General features: G+C 51.4%; 1 protein-coding gene across 2 annotated transcripts; it reads right to left on the reverse strand.

Moving 5' to 3' along the window:
• Window positions 1–225: 225 nt before the first annotated feature.
• raly (RALY heterogeneous nuclear ribonucleoprotein) lies at window positions 226–16,115 on the reverse strand. 2 transcript variants are annotated; one of them, XM_084705384.1, is made up of 9 exons: window positions 15,985–16,115; window positions 9,661–9,942; window positions 7,244–7,319; window positions 7,094–7,141; window positions 6,079–6,236; window positions 5,103–5,219; window positions 3,031–3,170; window positions 2,664–2,708; window positions 226–816 (listed from the first exon to the last, which is right to left on the reverse strand). In XM_084705384.1, the coding sequence occupies exons 2-8, from the start codon at window positions 9,914–9,916 to the stop codon at window positions 2,667–2,669; spliced, it is 837 nt and encodes a 278-aa protein (XP_084561510.1). In that variant the 5' UTR covers window positions 9,917–9,942; window positions 15,985–16,115; the 3' UTR covers window positions 226–816; window positions 2,664–2,666. The 2 variants fall into 2 exon arrangements, with proteins under 2 accessions (XP_084561510.1, XP_084561509.1); XM_084705383.1 differs by having other exon boundaries at window positions 7,094–7,319.
• Between the last annotated feature and the right edge of the window lie 423 nt (window positions 16,116–16,538).

Raw genomic sequence — 16,538 nt, forward strand, 5'->3', positions numbered from 1 at the left:
CAAGTCATTAAAAATAACAGTTGAATCTATTCAAGATCGGCATATACAAATAAGATTGAGAGATATGGGATAAGACTGGGAGAGGGGCAGGGGGTGGTGGTGGGCGGGGCAGTGGTTGGTGGTGGGCGGGACAGGGTGTGGTGGTGGGTGGGGTATGGGTTGGTGGTGGGCGGGGCATGGTTTGGTGGTGGGCGGGGCAGGGGGTGGTGGTGGGAGGGGCAGGGCTTGGTGGTGGGCGGAGCAGGGAGTGGTGGTGGGCGGGGTAGGGGTGATGGTGGGCGGGGCAGGGCTGGGTGCGGTGGGGGGGCTGGGGTTGGTGGTGCTGGTAGGGGGTTGGTAGTTTGGTGGTGGTGGGCAGGTCGGGGCAGTGGAGGGGAGGAAAGAGAAATGAGAAATGAGAAAGGGTTCTGTCGGTGTGTGGTAGGGGGAGAACCCCCGAGGTGACCTGGTCCTGGGGACTGGGATCATGGTCTGGTGTAGAGGTCAAAGGTCCAGGTGCAGGAGGAAGAGAGATGGTTGTTGAGATCTGAGTTTGTAGGTCCCACAGCCCCAGCTCGTGTCTCCACAGTGAAACTGTCCATCTGTCTTGGAGTGCGAAAGTCTGTCCAAATGTCTGTCGGTCTTCATTATGTTTCTTACGTTTTTTCGTTGTTGTTTTCTGCGGTCTGTGTGTGAGTCTGTCTCAGCTGGCGTAAGGGGGGATCGTCGTGGCGAGGGTTCTGTTGGCACGCTGCTGTTTAAGAGACTTCCTGTGGATTCTGTGGTGATAAAACAGCTTCCTGTCAGCAGCACTCTCCTGCTCCCTGCTGCGTGGACCTGAGGAGGAGAAGGATCAAGACCTGTGTCAGAGTGTGTGTGTGTGTTTGTGTGTGGACGTTTGTTTCTGTCTGTGTTTCTTTGTGTTTATTTGCGTGACATGCGTGTGAGCAGGACAGAAATAGGAAATTGCATGAGAGTGAAGCGAAAGAGAGAGAGAGAGAGAGAGAGAGAGAGAGAGAGAGAGAGAGAGAGAGAGAGAGAGAGAAAGAGAGAGAGGGGGAGAGAGAGAGAGAGAGAGAGAGAGAGGGAGAGAGGGAGAGGGAGAGAGGGAGAGGGAGAGAGTGAGAGGGAGAGAATGAGAGAGAGAGTGAGAGAGACGGAGAGACAGTGAGAGAGAGAGAGTGAGAGAGAGAGTGAGAGAGAGAGTGAGATAGAGAGAGAGAGAGAGAGAGAGACTGTGTGTGTGTGTGTCTTTGAGCGTGTGTCCCCACATGTGGTTTTATTTTCCCCCGATCGCTTTTTAACATGAAATATTCCCCCTTCACTGCTGAGCAGGGGAGCACGAGGATGCATTCCTCTCTGCCGACAGGGACGAGTACAGATAAATGCTTGTTTTCATCCCTGCCAGCACACCAGCTAATAAAGAACTTTCTAGTAAAACAACACAATGCAAAAGGTCTCTGGCTGAAGCGCCGCCAGGCCCAATCCCTTTGATCCCATCCATCACTATTTGAACCAGGTGATCAGTTCTTTTGTGATTAATCTTCCGTTATATTTACTGTATCTCCAACCCCCTGCGTCACATGAGCATGTGGTTCTAACTGCGAACATCACGCGTCTTCAATCATTTGTCTGATGTGCAGAGCTGGTATGCCTGGCAGAGGGCAGAGACTGCGGGCCAGATGAGTTTGGAGATGTGGTAACAGCTGCACTGCCTGAGCCTGCTTTCACCGCTCCTAGAAGCCTTCTTGTTAGTGACCTTTCTCCGTCAGGATGGCCGTGCTTCGACGGGGGTCAACTTTAACACCAGCTATGCGTCTCTGAAACACTGTTGTTGTCATGGCCACAGCCGGTCGTTTCCTGTTCCTGTGTGAGTGGTTGTTTCCTATGTTTTCCAACCCCTGCGTGCTCCCTGGTGATTTCTGCCTGTTTGTATCCACGTTCTGGCGAACCTGAGTTATTTATCTTCTGTGTTAGTTAATTAACTCTGGTTGTTTGTGATCCTCCTGCATTTGGGTGCAGTACCCCTCACTCGCTCGGCCTCTGACAGTAGAGAGACATTTAGCAACTGGGGGGCAAGAAACCTACACACACACACACAGACATACAGGCATGAACACACACACATAGACACACACACATAGACACACACACATAGACAAACACCCATACACACACAGACATACAGGCATGAACACACACACATAGACACACACACATAGACACACACCCATACACACACACACAGACATACAGGCATGAACACACACACATAGACACACACACATAGACACACACACATAGACAAACACCCATACACACACACACACAGACATACAGGCATGAACACACACACATAGACACACACACATAGACACACACACATAGACAAACACCCATACACACACACACACAGACATACAGGCATGAACACACACACATAGACACACACACATAGACAAACACCCATACACACACACACACAGACATACAGGCATGAACACACACACATAGACACACACACATAGACAAACACCCATACACACACACACACACAGACATACAGGCATGAACACACACACATAGACACGCACACATAGACAAACACCCATACACACACACACAGACATGCACACACCCGCACAGTTTAGAAGCAACGAGGGGCAGAGCACAGCAGAACTTGCCTCTTACTGCAGGAGGGAGTCCATATCTGCTAGGCGGCTGTCCCCCTGGAAAAACGTGAGAAAGTGTGAGTGTTTTCCTCTCTGTGGGCCTTCACTGGCGTAACAAGGTGTGTGTGTGTGTATGTGTGTGTGTGCATACTGAGACAGTGTGATATAGTGCGAGGAGTCTTGCAGCCTTGAGTCAACATTTAGACTGCACAAGATGCCAGAGCAACACCAAGCTGGAGCCAAGCTCACACACACACACACACACTCACACACACACACTATCCCACTCACTTAAACACATATACTGTACACACACACAATATCCTTCTCCCTTTGACACATTAACTGCACACACACACACACACACACACACACTGACCATGTTGTGGTCACACAGCGTATTCTCGTCTCCGTCGTGGTCTCCGTCGCTGTGCTGCGCTTCCTCCAGTTGCTCGTCTGCGTCTGAACACGACTCGTCTTGAGACACCTCGCTCTTACTGTCCTCTGGCTTACACAGCTCTGCACACACACACACACACACACACACATATATAAAAGATTGGATTACAAGAATGCTCCAACGGGCGGCTGTAAAGCCACCTGGAAGAACAGTCTGATCTCAGCCCTCTGGCTGGACTTATCTGTCTTTATGACATGGAGTGTGTGTGTGAGTGTGGAGTGTGAGTGTGGAGAGTATGTGAATGGTGTGTGTGTGGTGTGCTTGACTCACCTGGTCCTCATACAGTCACATCGTTCTCTAGAAACACTCATACAGTCACATTGTCCTCTAGAAACACTCATACAGTCACATCAGCCTCTAGGAACACTCATACAGTCACGTCGTCCTCTCTAGAAACACTCATTGTCACATCGTCCTCTAGAAACACTCATGCAGTCACATTGTCCTCTAGAAAAACTCATACAGTCACGTCTTCCTCCAGAAAACACTCATACAGTCACGTTGTCCTCTCTAGAAACACTCATAGAGTCACATCGTCCTCTAGACACACTCAAACAGTCATGTTGTCCTCTAGAAAGACTCAAACAGTCACATTGTCCTTTGAAAACACTAATAGTCACATCGTCTTCTAGAAAGACTCATAGTCACATCATCCTCTAGAAACACAGTCACATCATCCACTAGAAACACTCATAGTCACATAATTCTCTATAAAGAATCATACAGTCACGTCATCGTCTAGAAACACTCACACAAGTATGAGTGTGAGTGTGTGTGCGTGCGTGCGTTTTTCGGTTATTTTGTGTGTATGTGATTGTGTGTCTGTGTCTTAAGTGTGTGTGCTTGTGTGTGTGTCTAAGTGAGTTTGTGAACTATAAAGCCAGTGTCAGAAACAGCTCATAAAACATCCGTCTTGGTTTGACTGATAGTCCAGCTGGTCCTAGAAAGTTATGCTAGGTTTGCAGTGCCAAACTGCCCCAGTAGATCACCAGTCAGAATGCTTACCACAAAGGCTAAGGCCTTACCATACGAGCCCCGAGTTAAGTTTCGGCCCGGGCCATTTCCTACATGTCTTTCCCTTTCTCTCTCTCTGCTTTCCTGTCTACCTCTGATTGTCTCTACCAAAATAAATAAAGCCAAAGAATATCCTTACAAAAAATGAAGGTTTGCAGCACCAGGGCTTGTGTAGTTAGCCAGGTGTTGATGGAGGGGCAGTGTGTTATGAGACAGAACGGTGCCCTCTGTCCCACGGCTGAAAAACAAGCCGTCTGTTTGTGTAGTTAAGTAGCTGCTGACCACCAAGGTCGTGACAGGAAATTGATTTTTGCTCATAGGTCACAGTGAGAGGCTCATGACTGGCTGCACAATTCTGCCCCCTGTTGGACACAGAGAGAACAGCAGGCCAGGAGAGAGTGGTGCAATATTGTGCATAGTGTGTAATATGTAGTGTATAGTATGTAGTGTATAGTATGTAGTGTATAGTGTGCAGTGTGTAGTGTGTAGTGTGTAGTGTGTAGTGTGTAGTGTATAGTGTGTAGTGTGTAGTGTATAGTGTGTAGTGTGTAGTGTGTAGTGTGTAGTGTGTAGTGTATAGTGTATAGTGTGTAGTGTGTAGTGTGTAGTGTGTAGTGTATAGTGTATAGTGTGTAGTGTATAGTGTGTAGTGTATAGTGTGTAGTGTATAGTGTGTAGTGTGTAGTGTATAGTGTATAGTGTATAGTGTGTAGTGTGTAGTGTGTAGTGTATAGTGTGTAGTGTGTAGTGTGTAGTGTGTAGTGTGTAGTGTGTAGTGTGTAGTATATAGTGTGTAGTGTGTAGTGTATAGTGTATAGTGTATAGTGTGTAGTGTATAGTGTATAGTGTGTAGTGTGTAGTGTGTAGTGTGTAGTGTGTAGTGTGTAGTGTATAGTGTGTAGTGTGTAGTGTGTAGTGTGTAGTGTATAGTGTATAGTGTGTAGTGTGTAGTGTGTAGTGTGTAGTTTGCAGCTCACCAGCAGAAGTTTGTTTGTCATCTGTGATCTGCTCCAGCCGACCCAGCAGTGAGTCAATGTTAGACTTAATCTGAGTCAACTCTGATTTGATAGTCTGCAGTTCTGTAGATCTCACAGCTTAGGGAGAGAGGGGGAGGGATGGACGGTAAAAAGGGAGGGCGAGAGTGAATAGTTGCGATGGAAGGAGGAAGGGGAAAAAGGGAGGATGAGTTAGAGAGAAGAGGGAGAAGCAAGTGAAATAGAACAAACAAGGGGGGGAGGAATGGAAGGACGGAAAGAGGGAGAGTGGGTGAATTAGAGGTGAGGGGAAAGGGAGAGACAGAGGGCAGAGAGGGAGATGAGGGGAGAGACAGTAGAAAGAGGGAGAGTGGGTGAATTAGAGGTGAGGGGAAAGGGAGAGACAGAGGGCAGAGAGGGAGATGAGGGGAGAGACAGTAGAAAGAGGGAGAGTGGGTGAATTAGAGGTGAGGGGAAAGGGAGAGACAGAGGGCAGAGAGGGAGATGAGGGGAGAGACAGTAGAAAGAGGGAGAGTGGGTGAATTAGAGGTGAGGGGAAAGGGAGAGACAGAGGGCAGAGAGGGAGATGAGGGGAGAGACAGTAGAAAGAGGGAGAGTGGGTGAATTAGAGGTGAGGGGAAAGGGAGAGACAGAGGGCAGAGAGGGAGATGAGGGGAGAGACAGTAGAACGAGGGGGGGTGGTTAAGTTGTGTGGAAGGAGAGAAAAGCAAAGAGGGACATCAGGGAAGGAGGGATGGTGGGAGGGAGAAGAGAAAAGAGAGATGTCATCTCAGAACACCATCAGTGACACGCAGCCGAGACAGAGAAACCTCTGACCTGTCAGACGAGACAGAGAACCCTCTGACCTCTCAGACGAGACAGAGAACCCTCTGACCTCTCAGACGAGACAGAGAACCCTCTGACCTCTCAGACGAGACAGAGAACCCTCTGACCTCTCAGACGAGGACGTGGAACCTACATTTGGGTTTGCTGTTGTTGGCGGGAAGGACTGAGGAGCGCGCCAGCAGCTTGACAGGAAGTGACTTGACCCTCCGGACGAGGGGCATGGCCACACGGGGGCGCTTAACTGGCACGACGCGAGGCACTGGAGACACCCGACCGCGATACTCAAACAACCTGGTCAGAGAGAGAGAGCAGGAGGAGTCAGACAATGGTCTAGAGGAACCAGCTGAGTCAGTATGTGGCAGTGTGTGTGTGTGTGGGGGGGGGGGGGGGTAGAGAGAGGGAGAGAGAAAGAGAGAGAGGGAGAGAGAAAGAGAGAGAGGACAAGGAGGGAAGGAGATGAAGGGAAGGAGGGATAAACAGAGAGTGGGGAGAAAGAGGGTGGGAGAGAGAGAGAGAGAGAGAGAGAGAGAGAGAGAGAGAGAGAGAGAGAGAAGGGGAGATAGAGACAGAGGAAGGGAGTGTGAGAGAAAAAGAGAAAAAAAAACAGAGAGAAAGAGAAGGAGAGACCAGGGACTTTGCACAACGGGGGAAGACTACATTAACAAGTGTCGCTATCTGTGATAAATGGCTGACATCTGCAGCTGTGCTGTGCCTGTATCACAGTCTCTCTGAGCATCCCATACAGCAGGGAGAGGGAGGGAGAGAGAGGGAGAGGGAGCGGGAGAGGGAGAGGGAGAGGGAGAGGGAGAGGGAGAGGGAGAGAAGGGAGTGGAAACTCAGTCTCCAAAGTTGACTTTCCAAAGTAAACGTCCTTGTGAAAAACAACCTTTTGTTAACATCTGGGGAAATTATGGTTTATGGGAAATCCTTTGGAAAGTGTCCAATCGAGGGGAACAGGGCCACCTACACAGGAAGACAGATATGGAATCCAGTCCTCAGCGTGGCTCTCAGAGATGAGCCAGGGGAGTTTTGTCCACAGCCAGGAGAGACTGGCAGAGGCCCGGCAGAGATACTGCCATGGGGCAACTACGTGTCGGCCGCGCTTGCTACCAGGTTACCATGGCGACCGGGTAGGGCCCTCTGCTCACCTGTCGTAGAAGTCCTCTCGGTAGTAGTCGTAGTCGAAATCGTAGCCGCTGAAACACACACGCAGGCACACACACACACACACACACACAGGGTTAGAACTACTTGGAGTGAGACGTGTTCCCCAGTGGCGTTGTGTCAGACTAAAGTACCTGTAGAGGGCTGCTGCTGCTGATCGCTTCAACCCCTTCGGCCTGTTGGGCTTCGGTTCTCCTGCCATGTTAATGTCTGAGAGGAGAGGGGGAGAGGAGAGAGAGGAAAGAGAGGAGAGGGGAGAGGAGAGGGGGAGAGGGGGAGAGGGGGAGAGGGGGAGAGGGGGAGAGGGGGAGAGGAGAGGGGGAGAGGAGAGAGAGGAAAGAGAGGAGAGGGGAGAGGAGAGGGGGAGAGGGGGAGAGGGGGAGAGGAGAGGGGGAGAGGGGGAGAGGAGAGAGGAGAGGGGGAGAGGGGGAGAGGAGAGGGGGAGAGGAGAGAGAGGAGAGGGGGAGAGGGGGAGAGGAGAGGGGGAGAGGAGAGAGAGGAGAGAGAGGAGAGAGAGGAGAGAGAGGAGAGAGAGGCGAGTTCAAGCAATCTTTGTTGGAAAAATAGAGGTTGTAGCTCACCCCAAGTCTACTGCTACTGCAAGTCTACACAGCTGCAGTGCAGCACCCCTCACTGCCACTAGAGGGAGGTGTTGAACTGTGTCACAGTTTAAGAATAGCGCTCCTTATGCCAAGCAGAACCGTGTGTGTGTGTGTGTGTTTCTGGGACAGAAGATCAGTGAGTGTGCAAAAGGCTGGCATGCATCAGCCTACCCACTGTGAGAGGAGAGGACACCTGCAGGTTCAACACCTGTCCCAACCTCCACCCCCACCTCCACCCCCACCTCCACCCCACCACTCAAACACCCCCAACTCTATCCCTAACCTCCAGCCCTGCTTGTACCACCTCCACCCCTCCACTGCCCCCATCCAGCACCACCACCATCCCCATCCATACCTCCACCTCCAGCTAAAAAAAGGAAACAAAAACAAAATAACTAATAACAAACTAACGAACAACAAACAAGTGAGTATGTGAAGCCTGTTGCACAGCAGAGAGTAGACCCACAGCTGCTCCAACCATCACAGCACCCAGCACCTGCCCACCTGCCCACCTGCCCACCTGCCCACCTGCCCACCTGTCCACCTACCCACCTGCCCACCTACCCACCTGCCCACCTGCCCACCTGCCCACCTGTCCACCTGTCCACCTGTCCACCTGCCCACCTGCCCACCTGCCCACCTGTCCACCTGCCCACCTGTCCACCTACCCACCTGCCCACCTGCCCACCTGTCCACCTACCCACCTGCCCACCTGCCCACCTGCCCACCTGTCCACCTGCCCACCTGTCCACCTGCCCACCTGCCCACCTGTCCACCTGCCCACCTGTCCTTCAAAGTCTGTCTGCTCAGGGCTCATCTGAGGTGGTGTGTCTATTGGAGGGCAAACACGGGGGTGTACACGTGTGTTCCTCTGTGCTTGACCCCATGCCCCAGGGGTTAATACTTGGGGTTAATATCACCTCTCTGTCAGGCAGATCGATGCTGTGATAACAAGACCTCTCTTCCAGACCTCACTGCTTGGCTCTCTGATGGGGCCCGCAGGGAGACGAGATGTGTGAGTGTACGAGAGAGAGAGAGAGAGATACAGTGAGTGAAAGAGAGAGAGAGATACAGTGCCAGAGAGAGAGAGAGAGAGAGAGAGAGAGAGAATACGTTGAGTGAAAGAGAGAGAGAGATACAGTGCCAGAGAGAGAGAGAGAGAGAGAGAGAGAGAGAGAGAGAGAGAGAGAGAGAGAGAGAGAGAGAGAGAGAGAGAGGATTAGTGCCTGTGCTTTTATGTGAGAGCCCAAGCATGTCCTGTATGTGTGTCAGACACATGCTGCATTTAGCCCTACAGCCCCCACGACTGCCCTTCTACAGCCAGTGGCTCTTCCATCTCCCTCCATCAGCTTCTCACAGGAAAACACATGCCCTGTATCAGGTTTAAAGGAGCATTTCAAAGGTCTTTTGTGTTCTAGAATGTGACTGGGAGTCCACGTGTGTTCCAAGTGTTCTGAGGAGATGCAGGGACTCATGCACACAACCCCGTAGCATGTTACATCCATTTTCCATTATAACCTGTCAGTATCAGTCAAATCACGCTGTGAGCCTTAACTTGTCATAACTTGCTAAAACTCTGCACCACATCACAACCACATCACAACCACCACCCACCACACACAACCTGCCCCTGCCCCTCCCCCCCCGCAGCTCACCTAGGGTCTGCCCCCCCCTCACCTAGGGTCTGCCCCCCCTCATCTAGGGTCTGCCCCCCCCTCACCTAGGGTCTGCCCCCCCCTCACCTAGGGTCTGCCCCCCCTCATCTAGGGTCTGCCCCCCTCACCTAGGGTCTGCCCCCCCCCCCTCACCGAGAGTCTGCCCCCCCCCCCCCTCACCTAGGGTCTGCCCCCCCGTCACCTAGGGTCTGTCCCCCCTCACCTAGGGTCTGTCCCCCCCCCCTCACCTAGGGTCTGTCCCCCCTCACCTAGGGTCTGCCCCCCCCCCCTCACCTAGGGTCTGTCCCGCCAGCACGCGGCCGTTCTCCCCGATGACCGCCCCGCGGGCATGCCTCTCGCTGGCGTACTGGACAAAGGCGAAGCCCTTGTGGACGGAGCAGCCCAGCACCCGGCCGTACTTAGAGAAGATGGTCTCCACGTCCGACTTCTTCACCACCGCCGTGTTCAGGTTCCCGATGAAGACCCGAGAGTTGATGGACTTGGGGTCGTTCTTGTTGGTCACGTTGCTGGTCTGGACCTTCAGGGACATGGCTGCTCTCTCCCACCCGCACGTACCTGGCCACGCCAGCGAGGAGCCCGAGAGAGAAAGAAATGGAGAGAAAAAGAGAGATGGAAGGAGGGAGAGAGCAGATGTTAAATATTTTTGTGGAAAATACTGGGAGGAAGGAATGTGACTTGGGGCCTGAGAAGAGAGAGGGGGGAGAGAGAGAGAGAGAGAGGCTGGGGAGAGAGAGGCTGAGGAGAGAGAGGGAGAGAGAGAGAAGGAGAGAGAGAGAAGGAGAGAGAGAGAAGGAGAGAGAGAGAAGGAGAGAGAGAGGCTGGGGAGAGAGAGGCTGAGGAGAGAGAAGGAGAGAGAGAGGCTGGGGAGAGAGAGGCTGAGGAGAGAGAGGGAGAGAGAGAGGCTGGGGAGAGAGAGGCTGAGGAGAGAGAAGGAGAGAGAGAGGCTGGGGAGAGAGAGGCTGAGGAGAGAGAGGGAGAGAGAGAGCAGAGTATGAATACCAGATTATGAGCCTGTATGTTTAATGACCTACCCATGCAACCCTGGTGTAGCAGCAGGGTGCAGGAGCATTAATATGTTTCCATAATGCTTAATACGTTTTTTTATGAATGAAAGGGAGAGGCTGGGGAAGGAAGAGTCCGGGGAGAGAGAGGCCGGGGAGAGAGAGGCTGGGGAGAGAGAGGCTGGGGAGAGAGAGGCTGGGGAGAGAGAGGCTGAGGAGAGAGAGGCTGGGGAGAGAGAGACTGGGGAGAGAGAGACTGAGGAGAGAGAGGCTGGGGAGAGAGAGGCTGGGGAGAGAGAGACTGAGGAGAGAGAGGCTGGGGAGAGAGAGGCTGAGGAGAGAGAGGCCGGGGAGAGAGAGGCTGGGGAGAGAGAGACTGGGGAGAGAAGAGAGGTTGATAGTCCAGAAACAGAGAGAGGCTGGGGGTGGGGGGGGGGGGGGCACCAGGGGGACAGCAAGGCTGAGGAGGGAGGATGCTTGGCAACTAGCAGAGAGAGCCTGGGGGGGAGAGAGACTGGGGTAGAGGCTGTTGTAAAGCTAGTCACTAATTATTCCCAAAGCAGCCAGCAGGGGCAGAACAGCAAGACTTTAATGAAGAGCAATGAATCACATCTGACCCCTGAGCATACAGCTGTGGGACTTGGCCATCGATAGACACACACCAGTAGACACATTGTTTTGCTAAATAATCAATGACAATCGACCGAGTTAATTCACACAGTATCAAGGTTAGCATCACTTTGAGGGCTTTGCAAATGCTGTTACTTCTGCACCACCGGTCTTACAGCATGCTTTATCAGTCTCCATCAATCCCTCCTTCCCTCACCCTCAATCCCTCCTTTCCTCTCTCACTCCCTCCCCTCAATCCCTCCTTCCCTCACCCTCAATCCCTCCTTTCCTTTCTCACTTCCTCCTTCCCTCACTCTCTCTTCCCTCACTCTCTCCTTCCCTCACTCTCTCCTCCTCTCACTCTCTCCTTCCCTCACTCTCTCTTCCCTCACTCTCTCCTCCTCTCACTCTCTTCTCCCGACACTCTCTCTTCCCTCACTCTCTCCTTCCCTCACTCTCTCCTCCTCTCACTCTCTTCTCCCGACACTCTCTCTTCCCTCACTCTCTCCTTCCCTCACTCTCTCCTCCTCTCACTCTCTCCTTCCCTCACTCTCTCCTTCCCTCACTCTCTCTTCCCTCACTCTCTCCTTCCCTCACTCTCTCCTTCCCTCACTCTCTCTTCCCTCACTCTCTCCTTCCCTCACTCTCTCTTCCCTCACTCTCTCTTCCTCTCACTCTCTTCTCCCCCATCCCTGAGTTCTGTTCTCCAGTAGCACCCAGAATCTCTGCCTGTGTATTAAAACAATCCATCTCTGTGTTCTGCACTCCAGCTGAAGTCTGCCAGAGGCCTGAATGTCTGACGGAATCTCACACACCCAGACAAGGACAAACTCTCTAATGTCATTCCTCTACAGTGCAGTGGTAGTTTTTGCTGTTTCTGCAGGCTGTACGTGACTCTGGCATGAGAGATCAAGGTCTGTCTGCCTGTGTGTGTGTGTGTGTGTGTGTGTGTGTGTGTGAGTGTGTGTGAGAAAGAGATTTGCTCCTCTCTCTGTGACCTACACACATAGTCCTCCACAACCTTATTGGTTGAACCCAGCCCTTTAATGAATCCAATAGAACTTGGCCCTCAGAGACCTGGGAGACACACACACACACACAGACACACTCAGAAAGACACACACACAGACACACTCAGAAATACACACACACACACAGACACACTCATAAATACATACACATGCCCCCTCAAAAGCCTTTGTGATGCTTGATCAGATCTGAGGTAAGAATAGACCAGACAGAATCACATCTCAGCTCATCTGGGTTTGTCTCAGTCAGGCCTGTTTCTTTGACTCAGTATTTTCTCTCTTTGCTGGACCAATGACCAATCACAGCGCAGCTGGAATGCCATTGGTCAGGAGTACACAATCACTGAATCCTCCCACAGAGATATCAAGCTGGTAGACTCAAGAAAGGATGATTTTCTGAAGTATTTGTTTAGATTGACTGTTCCTTTGTGTGTGTGTGTGTGTCTTCTGTGTTGTCTGTGTGTGTGTGTGTGTGTGTGTGTGTGTGTGTGTGTGTGTGTGTGTTGGCATTCATTGGGTTCAGCCTGTGTCCTGGGCATTCAGGACAGTTGGTGGGTGAGCTTAACCGCACAGCTACACAAAACACACACACCTCACCCTGCCCTATAGGAATCCTAGTGATCCGTGTGTGTGTGTGTAGCTGTGCTATGACTAAGTGGAAGCAAGCTATGTTCAGAGAGTGGACAGTTGAACGTCTTCATATCATTTACATTTAGTCATTTAGCAGACGCTCTTATCCAGTGCGACTTACAAAGAGTACAGGGACATTCCCCACAAGGCAAGTAGGGTGAAGTGCCTTGCCCAAGGATACATCGTCATTTTGCATGGCCGGGAATCAAACCGTCAACCTTCTGATTAACAGCCCGATTCCCTAACCGCTCAGCCATCTGACTCAACGTAAGAGAAAACGTTGATGTGAGATATAACACCAACCCGATGTGACACAGTACCTTTACTCTCAGAGAGGGGAGGAGCCACTGGGTTTCAGCATCCACCCCAAACACACACCTCAGAGATCCAGGGGTGCAGTAAGGCTGTGGCAGCTGCAACCCATAGGACATCCTTCAAAACATACCGTTCTACCATAAACTAGTCAACAAGTATAAACCAGTCAACAGGTATAAACCAGTCAACAAGCATAAACCTGTCAACAGGCATAAACCAGTCAACAGGTATAAACCAGTCAACACGCATTAACCAGTCAACAGTCATAAACCAGTCAACAAGCATAAACCAATCAACATGTATAAACCAGTCAACAAGTATAAACCAGTCAACAAGCATAAACCAGTCAACAAGTATAAACCAGTCAACAGGCATAAACCAGTCAACCAGCCGGGTCCGAAACAAGCCCAGAACAGGTCACAGTGAAGGGTAAAAGAGGAGGAGGAGGTCACCTCAGGAAGGCCCATGTGCTGCTCCTAGATAAACACCAGGCACACCAACCTGTAATGAGGAAGTCATTGACAGGATGAGGGAAGACCTCATTTCCTGTCAGAGTGTGATGTCTTGGCAATTATTGTGCTTGGTTATCATGGGCAGGGTAATCAACCCTGGTAGCAGCAAAGGAGAAGGTCACTCTGCATCACACTGTATTGCCCTGACACCGGCACTATGAGACAACGACTAAGTGAGTGTGTGTGTGTGTGTGTGTGTATTGATTGTTTGCTTTCCTCTGAGTTATTGGCTGTTGCCCTTGCCAATAGTGATGCTGACACGAGCCGTCGTAGCAACATACTCTGAGAAGATCTACGACTCACTCACCCCGCAAACACACACTCCTGGATAACACACTCCAGGAACACACACTCCAGGAACACACACACAGTGCAGTGTCTTGGAGGTGTGGAGGTGTGTAAGGAAATACACAGAGATAACAAACACATTTTAAAGTGCCAAAGCATGTAATACAAACGCTTTGTAACTCTAAGAATGCACCAAAATGAGATCAGGCTATTCTATACCTGTGTACGTTTTGGTTGGTCTGATGTGAATAATGGGATCTGCTCTTGCAGAGAAAGAGAGTGGCTCAGCACGCTGATCCACACCGACGGGCTTTCTAAACAGCAGAGCCCATTCAGCATGGTCTCACAGCACGACTGTCAACTCTCTCTGTCACTCTCCTCCTCTCTCTAACTCTCTAACTCTCTCCCTCTCTCTTTCCATCTCTTCCCAACTCTTCCCACTGTCTCTCTAACTACTCTCCCTAAATCTACTCTCTCTCTCTATGTCTCTCTCTCCAACTCTGCCTCTCTCTCCCACTCATCCCAGTCTCCCTCTCTCTCCCATATTCTCTGTATCTCGATCTCTCTGCTTTTCCTTATTACTTTCCTAATCCATGTTTGACATTCCCCGCCCCCCCCCGCCCTCCCAATCTTCTTCTCCCTCTCCTCTCTATAACGCCGACCTCCAACAACCCCACCCTGGTCTTCAGCCGGATCATCATTATACCCCCGCCCACACCCACCAAACCCCCCCCCCGACCCCCCCGCCCCCCCAGACAGAACTGTGACTGCAGGCTACAGCTGTTGAGGAGGGATAACCTGCTCTCCCTCCCTCCCTCCCCCCCCCCTACCTCCCTCCCCCATTGAGGCTTAATGAAGAGCTAACTGTGGAAGGCCCCCCCAGCAAGACTGGAGGCTGTCCTGCTTCGCTCCATCTCCTCCTCTCATGCTACACACGCACACACTCAACATGGCTCTGCTCATCCCCTGCTGTTACACCCACTCACACATTTGCATGCACACACACCCCCGCGCTGCCTCCCTCCCTCCCTCCCTCACTCTCCTTCCCTACCGGCCAGTCCATCCCGGTCCACCACAGTCCTCCAGGGCAAAATTCATTTCCGGAGCAATCTCCACTATGCGCTGCAAGTTTGTCCCTCCAGTGTTTTTCATCCCTCGTTCTCTTCCTCTGTCCTCATCTCTCCATCTCTCTCTTCTCTCGCTCTCCCACTCACTCTCCCTCTTATCTCTCTTTTTTCCTCCTCCTTCTCTCTCTCTCTCTCTCTCTCTCTCTCTTTCCTCTGCTTATCACTCGTTTCCCAGCTTCACTAGCGCATGGCCTTTCGAGCAGGGCAGTGTGGGGTGATGGCTGGCAAAACTGCAAATCTGGAGACCCACCCAGCCATCTTACCCAAGAGGAATACTCATTTAAAGCAACTAGCATCAAACCTTTTTTTTCAACTGCAAAACTGTTCTTTAAACTCAAAATGTCGAGATTTGTTATTTTTGTAAGAGGTGATGTTTTTTATTCTTATCCAAGCTACAGAAAGAGTACATTATGCAAATGCTGGATGGATATTCCCTCAGGGGGGAAACCACTGTCAACACTGGAAACCAGCAAATTGGCACACTGCTGTCCCTGCTAACGGCACCACACTGAGCCTGATAGCAACTATGCTGTTGGTAGGCAAAACCTGAGAGGTTCTTTTGGATAGACACGCACCCATCCTCTCACAACCACACCCTCTCTCACACACACACACTCACACACAACTTACACGCACGCTCTCACACACACACTTTCTCTCTCACACACACACACTCTCACACACCCACACACACACTGTCACACACACACACAAACACTGCTGGTTTCTAATTGTGTTGCCCATCTCTCCCCCCCTGCGCCACTCTCCTCTCAATCACTGTGTTTTTCCTCAGTTTTTCCTCCCTCGTTTCCTGATGATGAACGAGCGTCAGGTCCTCTCATCTATCTCTGGGGCAGCTCCATCTCTCCGCCCACAGAAGAGGGGGATGAAGGGGAGGAAGGAAGAAGAAGAGGAAGCAACGCTGTAGAAAGCAAGAGAGAGAGAGAGAGAGAGAGAGAGAGAGAGAGAGAGATAGATAGATAGATAGATAGGTGCAGGGTAGTTGTTTGGTGTCGCTGGGCCCAGGGCCCATAGGATGTGTCAGCGCTGGTTTGATTAAACCCCCTTTATGGGAAATCTATACTACCTTCATTAGGCCGCTCCCTCTCCAGTCCTCCTCGAACACCTCCTCCCCCTTCCTTCAATCTGTACACATCAGAACTCACCTCAGAAGAAGGGGTTAAGGTTGCGCAGAGAATCGAGAAGGGAATTTTGTTTCTTTGGTTTCATCCCTCATTGTGTTACTCTACAACCCCCCCCCCCACCCCCACCAACCCCCCTCCCCACCCCCACCAACCCCCCCCCAAAGAAACAGACACATGGATCTGAGATGGAACAAAAGAGGGAGGGAGAAGGAGAGGAGAGAGAGAAAAGAGAAGAGAGATGCATATTTCCGTCTGAGTTTGTTTACAATCCAGCCGGCAGCAGGGAGTAAGATCAGAATGGTGAACGGGCGTGTCAGTGGCCATTCAGCAGCATGCGACAGGCGGGAAAAAGCAGTTGTCAGGGGAACCGATCAATCAAAAGAAACGCCAACCAATCAGTCAGAACGGATGGGTGGGACAGTTCTCAATTAGCGTGCTCAAACTCAGCGATACGTACACGAGCGATTGTTGAAAAACTATTTAATTTCGAGTCAGA

This window comes from Hypomesus nipponensis, chromosome 9 (assembly GCF_054491055.1).
Source record: "Hypomesus nipponensis isolate SF chromosome 9, ASM5449105v1, whole genome shotgun sequence".
Taxonomy (NCBI): Eukaryota; Metazoa; Chordata; class Actinopteri; order Osmeriformes; family Osmeridae; genus Hypomesus; species Hypomesus nipponensis.

Coding starts and splice junctions, on each gene's coding strand:
- raly (XM_084705383.1), bottom strand. CDS start 9,916: ATGTCCCTGAAGGTCCAGACCAGCAACGTGACCAACAAGAACGACCCC. Junction 6,237..7,093: donor CGAGAGGACTTCTACGACAG/GTGAGCAGAGGG, acceptor CTCTCTGACCAG/GTTGTTTGAGTATCGCGGTC. Junction 3,171..5,102: donor TGACAAACAAACTTCTGCTG/GTGAGCTGCAAA, acceptor GTGTGTGTGCAG/AGCTGTGTAAGCCAGAGGAC.